The 16,084-nt window shown below is 30.9% G+C and overlaps 1 protein-coding gene across 1 annotated transcript in view; it reads left to right on the plus strand.

Moving 5' to 3' along the window:
* The window catches only part of LOC130897334 (discoidin domain-containing receptor 2-like), a 404,892-nt gene that overhangs the window by 245,742 nt on the left and 143,066 nt on the right, over window positions 1-16,084 (plus strand). Inside the window, exon 6 of the mRNA XM_057806133.1 lies at window positions 7,723-7,902. Coding sequence (XP_057662116.1) covers window positions 7,723-7,902 — 180 coding nt within the window. The remainder of the gene's footprint in view (window positions 1-7,722; window positions 7,903-16,084) is intronic.

Here is a 16,084-nt window from a genome sequence, read left to right on the forward strand (position 1 = left end):
GTCATTGTACATATTTTTTTCCTTACGGAAACCACAAAAATCAGAAATTTATTTTTTTACAAATACTGCATAAAAGTTAAGATGCTAAGATTAACCTGAAATGTGTATAATTTTATTGTATATTAGTAACTAGAAGGTTGTTTATCAAAATAAAATTGTTTTTATTTCATTTACCTTTTTGCCTCTACTGAAAATTTGATTTTTTTAACCTAAGTTGTTTTTGAAATTAGCGATTAATTTGTAGTCAAATAGAAAATCCATCGGCTCAAACATGTATGTTATTTTTCATTGGTAAACATATTGAAGGTTTGAAATCATACAATTTTCGAAAAATAATTAATTAAACATTCAAAATTTTAAAAATCCTACAGAAAAACTTTTTTATTTCATTTTGAATTTGATTCGTCTTGCTCAACTTTAGTTGATCAAAGATAACTTTAATTCGTTTATAGTTCAGTCAGAGGGACAATTTTAAGGCGTTTAAGATAAATTATATTTCCAAGCTACCACCCAACAAGAATCCATTTGTAAGAGGAAGCTTTGACAGGTCCGTATATGCAGCTGCTCTTCAATGTTTATTACTTAATATCATAAATTTTACAACTAGTATTGTAGTATTGCAGCAAAGACAGTCATTTTTCTGGATGTGAGCTATCAGTTCCCATAGAAAAACGAAAAATTCGATCAAATACATTTTTTTCATATCGTGCCTTCAACCAACCTAACCTAACCTAACCTAACCAAATACAGTTTTTTTTGGTTTCTAATATTTAAGTGAGCTTCATCACTAACTTTAGAGGTATCTCATATATTATTAAAATATTTCATCCAATTCAATTTAAAAATAAAATCATAAACACCATTAGATTAGTAGAAGTTATATTATACAGTGCTTTTCAGATAAAAGTATCCACCTTTAATAACTTTTGTAATACTGGTATTTAGAAAAAATCCAAAAACACGTCAATTTATGTTGGAAGGGGCAAGCATTATGGCTTATTTAAACTTACTGGAAAAGCCACCCCCTCACCCCTAGCAGCATCCCCTTTATTTTTTTAAATTACTTTTCATATTTTTTATGTAAAATTTGGATACTCCTCTTTGAGCTGATTTCAAAAATGTATAATACTTGTAGGTTAAAGTGGTTAGTTTATGAGATAAACAATTTTTCTTTTAAGAGCACAAATTTTACTTATTATTTACTTTCACCTTATTTGCCTGTACTAAAATGGATTGTACAACAGTTCAAACTCTTTAATCTTTTTAACTGTGCTATTTATTATGAAGTTACAATAAGTGTTCAAAATGAGTACCATTCACTTCCATACAATGGTATAATCTATTTTGAAATGCCTCTCTGACATTGCTTAATACGGCTGGATTTAATTGTCGACATTCATTTTCTATCCTCTCTCGTAAATCATCCAGAGATTCTGGTTGGGTAGCATAAACTTTTGTTCTTAAATACCCCCATAAAAAGAAGTCTAGGGGTGTTAAATCCGGTGACCTAGGTGGCCACTCCATCATCTGCCCCCTTCTACCTATCCAACGAGCGGGGAATGTTTCGTTTAAAAATTGTCGGACAGGCATAGCATAGTGTGGGGGAGCTCCGTCTTGTTGAAATACCAGTAAATCTTCGGAAAGGTTATCATCATTTTCTATTATTGTTGTAATACGTGGGTCAACCCCTTCCCTGAGTAACTCAATATATGATTCACCATTTAAATTTCCGTTGATGAAGAAAGGTCCGACAATGTGGTCACCTAGGATACCACACCAAACGTTTAACTTTTGGGGATGTTGTGTATGGAATTCACGCATAATATGTGGATCACTTTCAGCCCAATATCTACAATTATGCCTACTTACTAAGCCATTTAATGACCATGAGCATTCATCAGAAAAGCAAATATTGTTTAACAATTGTGGATTGTTATTGATAATTTGCGTCATTGATTCGCAAAACTCTAGACGACGATCAAAATCATCTTCATTCAACTCGTGCACCAACTTAACTTTGTATGGGTGGTACTTGAATTTATGTAGAACTCGGAAAACTGTAGAAGATGAAACACCGATCGCTCTACTTATTGTTGACAACGATTGGGGTTGTTGAGCCTCTAAGCTGACTTGCCCTAAAATTGCCACTTGGATTGCTTCGTTATTTACGAGTCCCTCTCGCTTATGCACTTTATTGCAAACAGACCCTGTTTTGGTAAATTTCTCCATCAGTTGAATTACATACTTATGAGTTGCATGTCTTCCGTCATGTAATTCGTTAAATATTCTAGCAACAGCTCTTGCACAATTATTATTTTGGTAGTATAAACCTACAATTTCAATTCTTTCTTGCAAAGAGTAAACCATTTCAGAGAAACAAAATAAATAATGTATCAAATTACACTATCAATAGTGACTACAAATTCTAGTTGACAATGTCAAACTTTAATAAAAAGTAGAGTTTTTTGTTGTTTGGAATTTTTAAGTAGAATAAATAGCACAGTTAAAAAGATTAAAGAGTTTGAACTGTTGTACAACCCATTTTAGTACAGGCAAATAAGGTGAAAGTAAATAATAAGTAAAATTTGTGCTCATAAACTAACCACTTTAACCTACAAGTATTATACATTTTTGAAATCAGCTCAAAGAGGAGTATCCAAATTTTACATAAAAAATATGAAAAGTAATTTAAAAAAATAAAAGGGATGCTGCTAGGGGTGAGGGGGTGGCTTTTCCAGTAAGTTTAAATAAGCCATAATGCTTGCCCCTTCCAACATAAATTGACGTGTTTTTGGATTTTTTCTAAATACCAGTATTACAAAAGTTATTAAAGGTGGATACTTTTATCTGAAAAGCACTGTATAAGAGATTGCTTGTAATAATTGAAATATCTGAATGTTTGGAAAATATATTAAAAAGTCATCCATATGATGAAAATATAAAACTTTATTAACAAATCATGGGATATTTAGAAAGCTGACATTGTATCATAAAAATAGGAAAATTCTTAAACAAAACCAAATACAAAAAAACATAATTTTTAGAAATAGTTGTTCATACAAAGAAAAACGATTAATTTGATCTATCGATTGATAATTATGCAAATCTGTTGCAAAAACGATTACATTGTTTTATCCAAAACCAACGCCATTTCTTGCAAATTTTATTTGTTGTTTATATGTTATTGTTTTTAATTCAAACAATGTAATTCCGAAGTTAATTATTTCCCGCCGCTCAAAGGACTGGTTGAAAAATCCTTATTCACCTCATATTTTTATTTCTCAACTATGTAGTATTATATTTTATACTGTAGCTGCTTCGTATGAAAATCTGTCTGAATACTGCTCTGGAAAGGAGGGCTGCACAGTTGAAGGGAAACATATGACATTTTTATCTCTTGCATCTCATTACATTAATGAATGGTATCGGGTATTAAAAATATTCAACACCCCATTTTTAATCAGGACGCATCATTAATTCATTTATATTTCGATTTTGTTAGTCATATCTCATGAAATTTAAAAGACCCCTAGTTAAAGTTAACCGGGTTGGTTCAATGTATCATAACTTCCTCGATGATACAACAATATTGAAATTATAATTAGGAATTCCACTGTGGTGCTACTTGTTATTACTAATTTTAGTGATTTTATCTTAATATGTGTGATATTTGTGATGACACAATATAAGGTCTGTTTGTGGGGGTAGCAGTCTTCATGGGCAAGGGCGAATATACATTTAAATTTTTTTAAATTATCATTATTATGTTTTAGCTATAACTTTTTTTCGATTTTTGAATTCTCTCTATCACTTATTATTATACGAGGATCGTTCCAGAAGTACCTGTCCTGACCCAGAGATGGCGGTAGTTGCATAATCTATACAGCGTATACCATTTGTTTGGCAGCCACCAAAAGTGAAAGTTTTCAATGAATTTGTAAACATGGAAAAAATTGGTCATTGTTATGTAGTACAATACATTTATATGAAATGCCTCAGCCCAATTGATATAAAAAATGAACTAGAACAAATATTGGGTAGCAGAGTTTAAACGAGACCGTACGATGTCGACCAAATGAGCAATATTGGAGAAAATTTAGAAAATTTCCATTGAATATATTGAAAAAAGAAAAACTATCAACAGTGAGAGTTATGCGAGCTTATTGCAACATTTCAGTGAAAAAATCAAGTAAAAACAGCCGCAATTGGCTAAGAAGAAAGTGTTATTTCATAAAGACAATGCACCAGCTCACACATCCGTTATTGTAATCTTCAAAATTAATGAATGTAGCCTTTTCGCCAGATTTAGTTCCCACGGATTATTTCCTATTCCCACACTTGGAAAAATTGTTCTATTATCAAAGATTTTCCAAGCTTTTTCGATTTCTTGTTTGGATGTTAAGTGTTTGTGGTATCTCGTAAGGTATGCATTGAATTTAGGAAGAACATTAGTCCTTGGTGGGGTAGTACAAATAAGGAAAAGGATTGTTTGTGAGAGGTCTATGCCGTCGACAAGCTGTTATAAAATAAATGGCACGGATTTTATTGGTGGAATTGTTGATGGATGATAAATTTTTAGTGGTAGTTGTAAATAGAGGATAGACAGTGGCCATCGTCTAATTGAAAGTGGGAGTTTATTAACTTCATAGTTGATGCCTTCTATGAGGCTAGATCAAAAGCATCTAGACAAAGACATAAGCTGTATTAAGCACCGAGTTTAAAACGTCGTGGTCTGATTTGGAGGCAGAGATGTATATGTGACAACCATAATCTAATTTTGAGCGAATTAGGAATTTATAGCATTTGGCTTTGATTTCTAGCATATATTGTTTCCAAGTGAGTCGAGAGTCGAATATTAGGCACAAAGAAGCAAACTAGAAATTCAAAATGTTTTCTTTTTACTCAGCACAACAAGCCGTTCGGTTTTTAAATCTTTCCAGTATATTTTATAACATCCCCAACTTGTCTGTTTTCTTACTCTGAGATAATACTTTTACTTTTACTTATTCTATATTTTCGTTATATAAATAATATCTACATCACAGGAAATAGTTTGTTTGGATTTATCTCAGGTGATAAAAGCTGTGATAAAAGTGATAAAAGCTTTATGCATCTTTTGAGAAACACATAATCTAGGTATTGATTCATGTCAATCGAGTAATGTTGAGGTCAATTATCGTTGTGTGGAATTTAAAAAAGTGAATCGAACAGTTAATTACTAAAAAAGAATATTTTCCAAAATTCACTTATAAATAACTTCCATTGATAATTTCCAAAATTATATTAATCAATAGATCACCTACAGCATGAATATCAAAATAAGAATTTGTTTCAACTAGAAAAACATATTTTTAATTAATTTTTATATTTAAAAAAGTTGCCATCAATAAAATTTAGCAGCAAAATCATTTTTGAAGCAATGAAATTTGAATTTTTTTGTGGATATTCATGTAGGATTCTCCCATCCAACGAGTCGAGAATTATTACGTGACTATTATCAATTTTTTCTTATAAAAATGTGAAACCCTTGACGTTTATCTAAAGCATTTTTTTGTCATCTCTAGAACCAATCTCACTTTATATATTATATCACGTTGAATTTTCATTACGGATGTTTACCAAATATTAAGTGTGGATCATTTTTTAACATGATACAAATATGTAAATTTTTTATGCAGTACTTGGTCTGTGTAGGATAAATATTTAGCGACACAAATTTGATTGAACTTGAAGTCAATCTATTCAAAGGCGTTGCGGGATTTCGATTAGAATATAAATTATTTTACTTTTCTTGTTGACTTTTACGCTATATACTGATTTTTCTCGAACATTTTAATTATCTGTTTCCAATTAAATGATCCATTATAACTTTCACTACTACCTTGACATTGAATTTGTTATTGTTGCATAGCCATCTCAATGTATTATTTAAGGTGCTAGGAAGAAGAGGGCAACAAGCCATTAAGTCACATATTTGAGTTATTTCAAATTTTACATTGTAAGCAAATCCTGAATTCGTAATTATTAATCGGACACAAAAATGTTGTTGCAATACTATATTGATATATAAATGTACCAAATTAACCAAACAAAACAAAAAAACACACCAAGTAATAAAAACTTTTTGGAAAAAAGTGGATTATTTCCTTTTTCAGCTTAAAAGTTAGGCCGTAAATAATTATTCTCTTAACATCACACAAAATAAACTAAAAAAACTATTCTCCTGTGTCACCTTTAAGATCTATTTGCTTTATATTATTGTATATTTTATTATATTGTATATAATATACAATATACATTATATTGTATTGTAATAAGCCACATAACTTAGGGCTATAACATGTAACAACCAGTAGCTACGGCCGTACTTAAATAAATTTACTGATTTTATCTTTGAACTGTTTCAGCTATTTTTCATTTTACTGAATAGTGTCAAAATAAAAAAATCAGTAAAAGAATGAGGTTAGAAGTCAATATTTACTTGAAAAAGTTACTTTCTTCGCTAAACGCACTATCACAATTTGATTCCATATAATCTTCATCATTTAAACTATCATCTGATCAATCCGATACGAAACTAGCAGAACTGTTACTGTTTTTGGAGTACTTTATGCTTAACACCTGCTGGAACATGTCGACGCCATTTTAAATCACATATGGCTTGTCTCCTTTTTGACGAATCTTTCACGCAGCGTTGCCAAATAAAGACGAGTTTCGTCAAGATTTTGTGAATTGTTGCTTGTTAGCCTCTTTCTTCAAGGTGATATTGCTAACGTAATTTAACTTTCCAGGAAATTGAACGATCTAACAATAATGTAAATACCAATATAGTATAAGTATATTGTAGAAACCTTATAGACCAAAATTTTCAAAACTGCAAGCCGTTTCCACAATAAGCGAGAAACTCCATACTACTAAAAATTAGTTTTTTTCTATTTTTTTTATTGGATAAGTAGAAATACGTTCCTATCTTACATAGCTTCGCATGCACAAAATTGAATTGTTTTTTTAGAAAAACGGTATCATTTTTAACAAATTCTATTCATTTATTGAAAATATGAGTTTGAGAAGAACTTCTATTTTTTTATTGAGAGTATAAATTTTAATTCTGAAAACAATATAATTCATTACACTTTTAAGAATATTGTGGTGTGTAAACTTCAATAGCTATTGTATACTTGATTTACTGCGCATGAAAAGAAATATTGAATTTGCAGTGGGATAGACTCAAATTGATGAAGTGGCGTTTAATGTATCCGCACATGTGTTTAAAACCCCAAATTGTGTGCGAATAGCCTGCTCTTACACGTATAGGGTTGGAGGTCTGCCCTGAATGGTATTTGTGGCAATATTATTCCAAGTATAAACTTGTAATTAAATTAAAAATAGAAATTAATCAATTTCATGGATTAGTATTTGATTTTTACTGTGAGAAATGAAAATATTTTATCACAAAATGAAATTATTGCTTGGTTTTGGTGCTTTTATGAAAGTTTATTGGATAATACATCATCTAATGTCTCCATATCAATAATCATAAAACTTAACTACGTCTAACATTGCTGCGATTACTATGAAGAATATTTTTTTTTCAAATTTGTATTGTTCCTCCACAGATACAATTTCTTTAGCTTAATACCGTAATTTGAAGATGTATTGTATGAGATTACTCTTGTGGTTGATTTATATAACTGTTTGAACAATTGTTCTGTTCCTTTGTAGAAAATGTGATCAGATACGAAGCACCAAGAGGTGAAGTGCGGGAGCCCGATATTGATTTAGAAGATATTAGCTACGATGGAACTCTCGATGGACGAATGATGAGAGGTGGTTTGGGTCAATTAGTAGATGGTCTTTATGGAGATAATGACTACCAAAGGCAGTTACAAGGGGAGCAGTCAGGTAGGATATTTGAATATATTGATCTACACAATGTATTTTTTCTAGCAATCTTTTGATTATTGGTTACACTTTAAACCATATCAATATATATTTTGACGAATGAAAGTAGAACAGATAAAAAATATATGGAAATATCTATAAATTGAAAATAAATGTATACTTCAACGACCAGATTGGGGTGAGGTTGACAAGGAGTGTACAAATGTCTTTTGAAGTATTTCTTCTTCTTATATAGACGAATTAGATGTTTTATTGAGCATGTCCAGTGACTTTATTAAGCGTTGGTATCCATTAAAGCTTTGTATAGTATTCTGTAGAGAACTGCATTCTTCCAGCAAATTTCTTTGTACAGATGATAAACAAAAGGGGTACTTGGTTGGTCAAATACTGATTGATGAAAGTATGAATTTCCGTATTATTATCATCAGTAAAAATAGTAGATTAGGGATAAAGTATCAGTCGTCTCTGATGATTATTTTCAAAAACTTTTTGATTAGTGTATCAATTGAAATTTAGTGTGTTCTTTTTTTGTTTCTCTACTTCACACTTAAGCCCTTAAGCTGATTGCTTCCACTTCATCAGCGAACGTCCCCATTGAGGATTTTCCAATCAACTCACCCATCATGGCATCGTCATTTCTCGTATTACACTTTCTTCTCCCCTAAATATTCTACTGAGAACAAAAATGATTTTTTCACTTGTCACACGTCATATCCTCTACAATCTAAAATGAAAAACTATTTAAACACTATTTAATTTCAAAAAATTGATTTAGATTCATCTACATACTCTGTATTGGTATAGGTAGTAAATTGAATCAATTACCTTAATCTCTGTATAATCAATCCCAAAAATACGAATTTCTTAATGTGAAAGCTCTTAATTGTATTCTTTTTATTCAGCTTTAGTAAACGCTGCCCTTATTTTTGAAAATAATATCAGTAGAAATTAAACCATCCTTCACAATTATAGTTCTTTTCATTACAAAATTCTAGTAACTTTGATCTGTAAAATATTCAATAGGAAAGTTAATTTTTCATAAGGTACATAATGAAATCAAAAGCCCTATGGGGCCCCTCATTACATTCATCTTCAATTTCAACAAAAAACTCATTTACCAAAGTTTCACGGTTAAAACCCTTGGTGATTAATCAAAATTTTGACCGGGTCTTTTTTTCATAAAATTACTTTATTTATTAGCGACTTTTCGCCATCATCCAGGGCTGAAACGTTTTTGATACGAGGTATTAAAATATTGAATTATTCAAAGACTCAAGCACTTAACCTAAAGAAGTTTGCAAGTTTAACACGTATAATTAGCTACAGAAACATGACGCAAAAATTTTCCGATTGAATGGATTGAAGAATGTAGATAGAGTATGATTTTTTCATTTAAGAGGCATAAACGATTTCTAAAAGTAAATAAGTTTTCGTAGAAAGAATTACCTTCTTATAATTGTCCTAATGTATGGATATAGAGAGATGGATATATTTAGAGGAACTGTTTCAAGACTAATGTTTGGGTCGGGTTACTTGGGCTTTGTTGACTAAACGTAGTCTACAGTGTTTATCTGGACTAGCTAGAATAATTTAAAAATTAAACATCTTACATACATAATGTGAAAACAGAGGAATGGAAAGGTAGTCTTAGGAAAACCGAATGGTGCAAGGAAGAAATAACTATAGACAGCATATTCATGAAATACATACTTAATTCATACTTAATCAATGAACAGCAGAAAATTAGAACCAATGGAATACTCATAAACACTCTGTTTAGGTTTCCTTGTGCCACACTTGTGCGCGTGAGAAATTCCGTCCCCTCTAGCATCCACCATTTCGATAGGTCCTCATCATCGTTCGCGTCATAGTTTCGCGCGTAGACTCCTTCGTCTGTCCTGAGTTCTATGGGAGATTCTAGGAAGTCTTATCTTTTTGTTAAGAGTTAGCCTGTTGGCTATACACTTAGTCTGAACATCTTAATGTGTGTGTGTGTTTTTGCTGCCTCGGGTATACCCTTTCCAACCTTCTTCGGCAAGAAAAATCTAATCCGAGTGGTCCTTCGCGTTCTTTACAACTGTCCATGATGTATAACTCGACATTTAGTATGAACTGCGGAGTTACCGTGTCGGGGGGTTTCCTCTTGTGGGTTGACTCGGCAAACATAAGATGTTTTTATACTTTTTGTGTTTTTTGTATGTTGTTGTGTTTTTACTAATCTAACTTAACCTAGGGATCCTCTTGTCCTTCGTTTTACTTTACCTGTTGGGCGATAAATGTTGCTATGAGTGGCTTTTTCTTTTCAGCTAGTGCGTAACTGCCTCCTTTTCTTGTGCCTCAATCCACTATCGCAAATTTTAAACAATATAAATTACAAAAAATTAACTAGCAATAGAACACATATGCAAAGCTGTTGAAAATAGGGGAGTTCACAATGGATACAAGGTTAGAATTTGGAATCAACAAACGCAAAATACCACACATCCAAAGAGGAAAATTCCAAATAAAAGGAATTTCAAATACGGAATCCTCAAAAACACGGATAGTGAAGACACATAAAAATATCTCAAAAATCAACCATACAAATTTAATAAGAAACAGAATTATCGATACAAAATTAAACTAATACTTAAGATTCTACTCTACTTATTCTTCTACTTACACATTTCTACATATTAATATTTCTGCTCTAAGATTTTTTAGATAAAATGTTTAAACAGCTCATTTGAACGATTTTTATTCATTGAAAATTGTAGAAAACTGATGAGTACATAAGAAAGTAATAAATGCACAAACTCAACTATACTTAAAACTATGAACTCAACTAGAGAATGAGATATTTTTTTTGGATAGCTCATCGGAGGTATCCCCATGTAGGATCAGAAGGAGGATTAGGATTAGTTGACAAAAAAACTCTACGCCACGCACAAATAACACCTGTGACAGTACTTCCTCAACAAAACATAAACATAGATAAACAACTATTATATACATTGCGACCAGCAGAAGAATTCTTTCCAGAAACTGAAGGATTTATAACACCCATACAAGATAGCTAATAGGAATGATAGGGATAATAAATTACACTAAATTCATGATTCATCATGTAAACGATGCCAATAATTACAGGAGGATGCAGAATATCGGTTGAACTAGATAGATTGACACATTATTACAAACAAACGCCATACTATGAATACCCAGCATTCTAGAAAATTAAGAATTACAAAAACTAGGGTAGAACCTTACTAGTTTAGAATAATAAATGCTAAAAATAATTTTTAATTAACATTACCGCACAAATTCCATGCAGAAGGAACAAGAAGAAATTACAGATAATAGAGAAATTCACAGAGGACACAGACATGCAATTAGGAATTGATAAATGTCACATACAAATACTTTTCATCAAACCAAGACTAAAAATTCGACTTATTTCCCGCACATTTGAAGCAATTTTGTCAGAGTGAATTGTGGGTCCATATTTGAAACTTTTTGCAAATTTTTTATCCCTGCATGTACCTAATGTACTGAAAAACAAAACAATTTATATATTGGATAGCCTTCACTGACCTGTAATAGTTTTAAAAGTTGCAAACCGTATCGGATTGTACAAAATCCCTAAATCCAAGACAATTTGCAATTATTCTACTTACCACTATACCTTTAGAATACTTTGTAATCATTTACTATGGGCTAGACATTCGAATGTTCAATACAAATTTGAATATGTATTCAAAAAGTAAAGTTAAGAAAACTTTGATAAAATCTGAATCCAATGTAATTTCACACCAAACAAAAATGCTGTTTGTATGGAGGTGCCCGAAGCGAAAATAATTTGCTATCTGATCTATATTCCGATAACATGTATCCAAGAAGTGAATTGGCAATATTGTCGACATTTGCTTCCCATATAGAATCTACTTTGGAAGTTGGAAAATTTTCAGAATACTGACAGGCCTCTGTTGATGCTCTTACAGTATTCTAATGGTATATCAAATAGTTCATCGTCGACTTCTAAATTAATCTCAGATTGCTTCGTCAAATGTAAAATTTGTTCCCTGGTAAGGATTAGAAACAGTGTTGCTATTAGTTGACTATAACGGTTGATGTTAAGACAAGACTTATTTGATTATGGCCGCATATTTTAAGGAATTAAAATTTCTATGTCAATAAATATGAAAAAATCCACGTTTTGTAAACTTTCATCGAAATTATTCGAAGAACTTTTGGATTGTATATTTATTTTGTTATCTATTAATAGCGTGCAGTGAACTTGTTAATACTTCACAAAATAATATAATCTCGTCAGAATTACGTTACATTACATTTAATTATGTCCTGCGGCCTTTAGATGGCGTGCAGCTGTGTACCCTTCACACTCTAACTTCCACTTATATCATCTCAAGAACTTATGGTCAGATAACAATTGAAAATTTGAAATCACGGTCCAAGATAAAATTCCAAATCATTCTACTCACTTTTTTATAGAATAATATCAGATATAGAGTTATTGTATTCATAATTGTGAAAAAGCTTCTAAGTAATGAAATTATTTTCAATCAAAAAACATTAATCAACCTTGAAAATTATCTTTTGAAATTAGATAACCAAATAATTGATAAAATAAATGAATTTATTTTTGAACATTTCTTTAGTAGACAACAAGTTATATAATGAAAAATATATCAATCTCCAATTGAATATATCAGCAGAATGCACTCAATACTGTAAGAAAATAAATTCCTTTCTTAAAACTTGAGACATTTTGTATTAAGTCCTAAGTTTAGTATTAGACCTATAATAACTGAATTTCTGATATATCAGTTAAAGCCATGCTAGCTAATATTGATTATAAATCCTTTATACAAAATGAACATAATTTATTCAATATTTAACCCTAACAATGGAAATTGTCAATGTCAAATTATATTTCTATAAAAACTGCAATATCTCGAAATTTCAAGATTTCATGATTTTTTACGAAATTGTAATAAAAAAAGGGAATTGGAAGTCTTTGCCAGCTAGGTTATAAGCGTTTTCGTGGTGGGGTTGTGGCAAAATTAAACACTAAAGTGTATTAACTCTAATATATGCTAGGAAATTACTGATATTTTGTTATTTCTTTTACAAATAAATAAATATATCGAAATTTAAAAATCAATATTCGGATTGAGACTTGATAGAAATAATTCTATTATATATACATTGCACTTATATATACATGTACTTAAAAAATTTTTATTTCATTTGTATCTTTATTTAGTTATTTTTATGTTTGTTTTTTACGTTAGGTTAGGTTAAGTTAGGTTTACAAGCTTCTGTCTACAAATTGTAACAATTTTTTGACAATAAAGTATCTCTCTTTCTCTCCCTCTTTCTCGCCATAATTTCCGTCCTCGAAGTTATTCAAAAGCTTGAAATATATGTTAAAAACAAAGTATTCATTTAATTTTATATATATTTATTTGCAACATCTTCAATTCAATTATCATGATATATATTCAGTTTTATATAGAATATCATTCTAAACAATAGATGATTATTTGATTATCTCGCCAGTATAAAAGCCATTTTTCGGCTTTTCCAAAAAAAAAACAATTTTAGCAACTTCATAAGTATTGCCTGGTATGTTTACTTTCAGTAACGCAGGGATAATAAATCTGAACTAGGAACAGTGACGGTGCAAATAATTCACATTGTTAATTAAAAAAATACCTACGATTAAATCATAATGAATTGCGCGTCAACGCTGCGGAAAACACGAAATCAATGTTGAACTTAATATATAAAATGTTATAGTTTTTTTATGTTGTCAAAACATTGCTTCGCTCCGCCGCTGGATACGGTTTGCTAGAGGCGATCTTGCAGTAAAGCATCCCACCGTCACGGCCTAGAGAATGTCTATAGACATGCCTTTCGGAAAATATCTAATTCCAGACGGATCGTTCAGAATAACATGGAAATTTCTCGGAAAATTTATTATAAAAATGGAAAACAAGCTTTGGAGTTCTGCATGTGGTTTGTTTTATCAGAATTCCAAACATTTTAAGGTAAATTTTAAATTGAAATAATATAAAAGTCGTTAAATGTTCGAAAATATACTCGAAAAAGATATATCAACTTTAGATGTTTCCAAAAATAGGTTATAGCACTGAATGCCGAATGTTTTTAATCCCAATTGATATCAGTGTATAATTCACTCATTGTATTATTTTTTACGAATTTTTCTAGTATGTATATATCGTGTTAATAGTCTTCTTTTTTTTCTATTTATTGATGATTCTTTCTTCGAATCATCAGAGCGTCGCTCTTGTTAATTTCTAGCGGGCTTTTACTATCTCTAACCACTCGATATTTTGCTTTTCCTTCAAGTATTTATCGTTATTATATTATTTTTCTTTATATGCATGTGGGATCTATTTCTATCTCTATTCCTTCTCTTGTTTCATGTTCAATACAAGTTTCATGCCTCAAGTATGATTTCTGCGGTAAAACCATGCACAATCAATGTTTAAAATTATCTAGGTGAAAAAACTCAATAAACTGATACTGAGACGTTGGATGTAAAACGGTATTAACAGAACTTGCTGTAAAGTTTTGATTTTTGCATTTAGAATTAGCAGATAGAATGTGGATTTTGGTGCTTTGAAAAATGAAAAAAAAAACGTAATGATAAAACCATAAAATGTAGAAGTTCAGAGAGTAAGATAGAAGTAATAAATAAATCCGCATCTGATAATCATTCAAGTGTTTCACATCGACAATAGTAAAAAAAAATAAGTTTCAAAAACATACTAACAATCCACCTAAACAGAGTAAACAATGCATACCTGAGAACTCCGACATTATAATGCCAAGCAATTTTCATCTCTATTCAATATAAAAAGTAGAACAAGATACTTATCACATCAATCATTATGTCGTGTGACTGATACACAGATGGCGCTGTCATTGTCAAATCCATATGACGTTTATGAAGTACCAACTTTCAAAAGACCATGTGTAAAAATGACATTTCGATTAGTCAATGACAGAAATTCAAGTGAAACTTAATTTATCATTGCTTCTTGATGAAAAAAAAAAATACTCTACAAGCTCAGCTATGGCTTCAAAAGTGTTTCCGTACTCTGATCTATTAAAAAGAACCATTTTTTATTGGTTTGCTAAGTGGTCGTGCAGATACCGTGGATGGTGGTCGTCCAAGGTCATCAAAGAAAGGCGAGTCGGATTTGTCAGCTGTCAACGCTGTTGTCCTCTTCGTTCACATTGAATACCATCATGTATAAAACTCTGCAGTGAAGTGCAAGCGTTTACAGTTTTCATGGTAAAAATCTATTAATTAGACCACAAAATGCTTTATCATCCACCTTATTTTCCGGATCAAACCTCCAGTGCCCATGTTTTGTTTCCAAAACTGAATAAATGACTGGGGGAAAAGGTGGAATCTCTCTGGTAAAATATTGAAGAAACTTTAGAGTATATAAAGCTCAAAAGAAGCAACGTTTAAAAATAACGAAATTTTTAATCCAACAATCTTTGTGTATTTCAAACAGTTTCGCAAATTTTGCCCCGCCAACATTATTACTAAACATATTTCCTGTTTTGAAAAGATTCAATATTTCAATAGCATTCCGGTATAAATTACTAAATTTTTTGTTAAGTGGGGCGGCTATTAGAAAAAATAATCTCTTTAGAGAAAAAAAATACCTTGTTCAAGGTTTTCGAGTTGAATTATATTAAACCGGTGATTCTTCTCTTAATTCCGTTAATGCATCACATATCAGACTCACATGAACAAAAAAAAACAGTGTCTGTTTTTGGTTTTAATAGCCTAAAGCAGGCCGTCAATTTAATATGGATCGTGTCGAATACGATAAAACATTTAAAAAAGCTAATAAACCTTCTTTTGAATAAAACAGCCCTATTATCCCAGTCATCAGATCAGATTCTTGTCGTCGAACATCGCATACAGTAAAATATGATAATGAATGAATGAACCAATGTAAGAAACCGGATTCATGTCCATTTTTTGTGTTCTAACGGAGTAGACTCTCGAAAGGGATACTAATATTTGGAAATCTTGCAATTTGTATGATTATATCAAATACATAGCGTTGAACATAAATAGCAGAGTATTTAGAAAGTCTTTCCTTTCAATATGTCAGTTAAATGAATCAAA

This window comes from Diorhabda carinulata, chromosome 8 (assembly GCF_026250575.1).
Source record: "Diorhabda carinulata isolate Delta chromosome 8, icDioCari1.1, whole genome shotgun sequence".
Classification (NCBI taxonomy): domain Eukaryota; kingdom Metazoa; phylum Arthropoda; class Insecta; order Coleoptera; family Chrysomelidae; genus Diorhabda; species Diorhabda carinulata.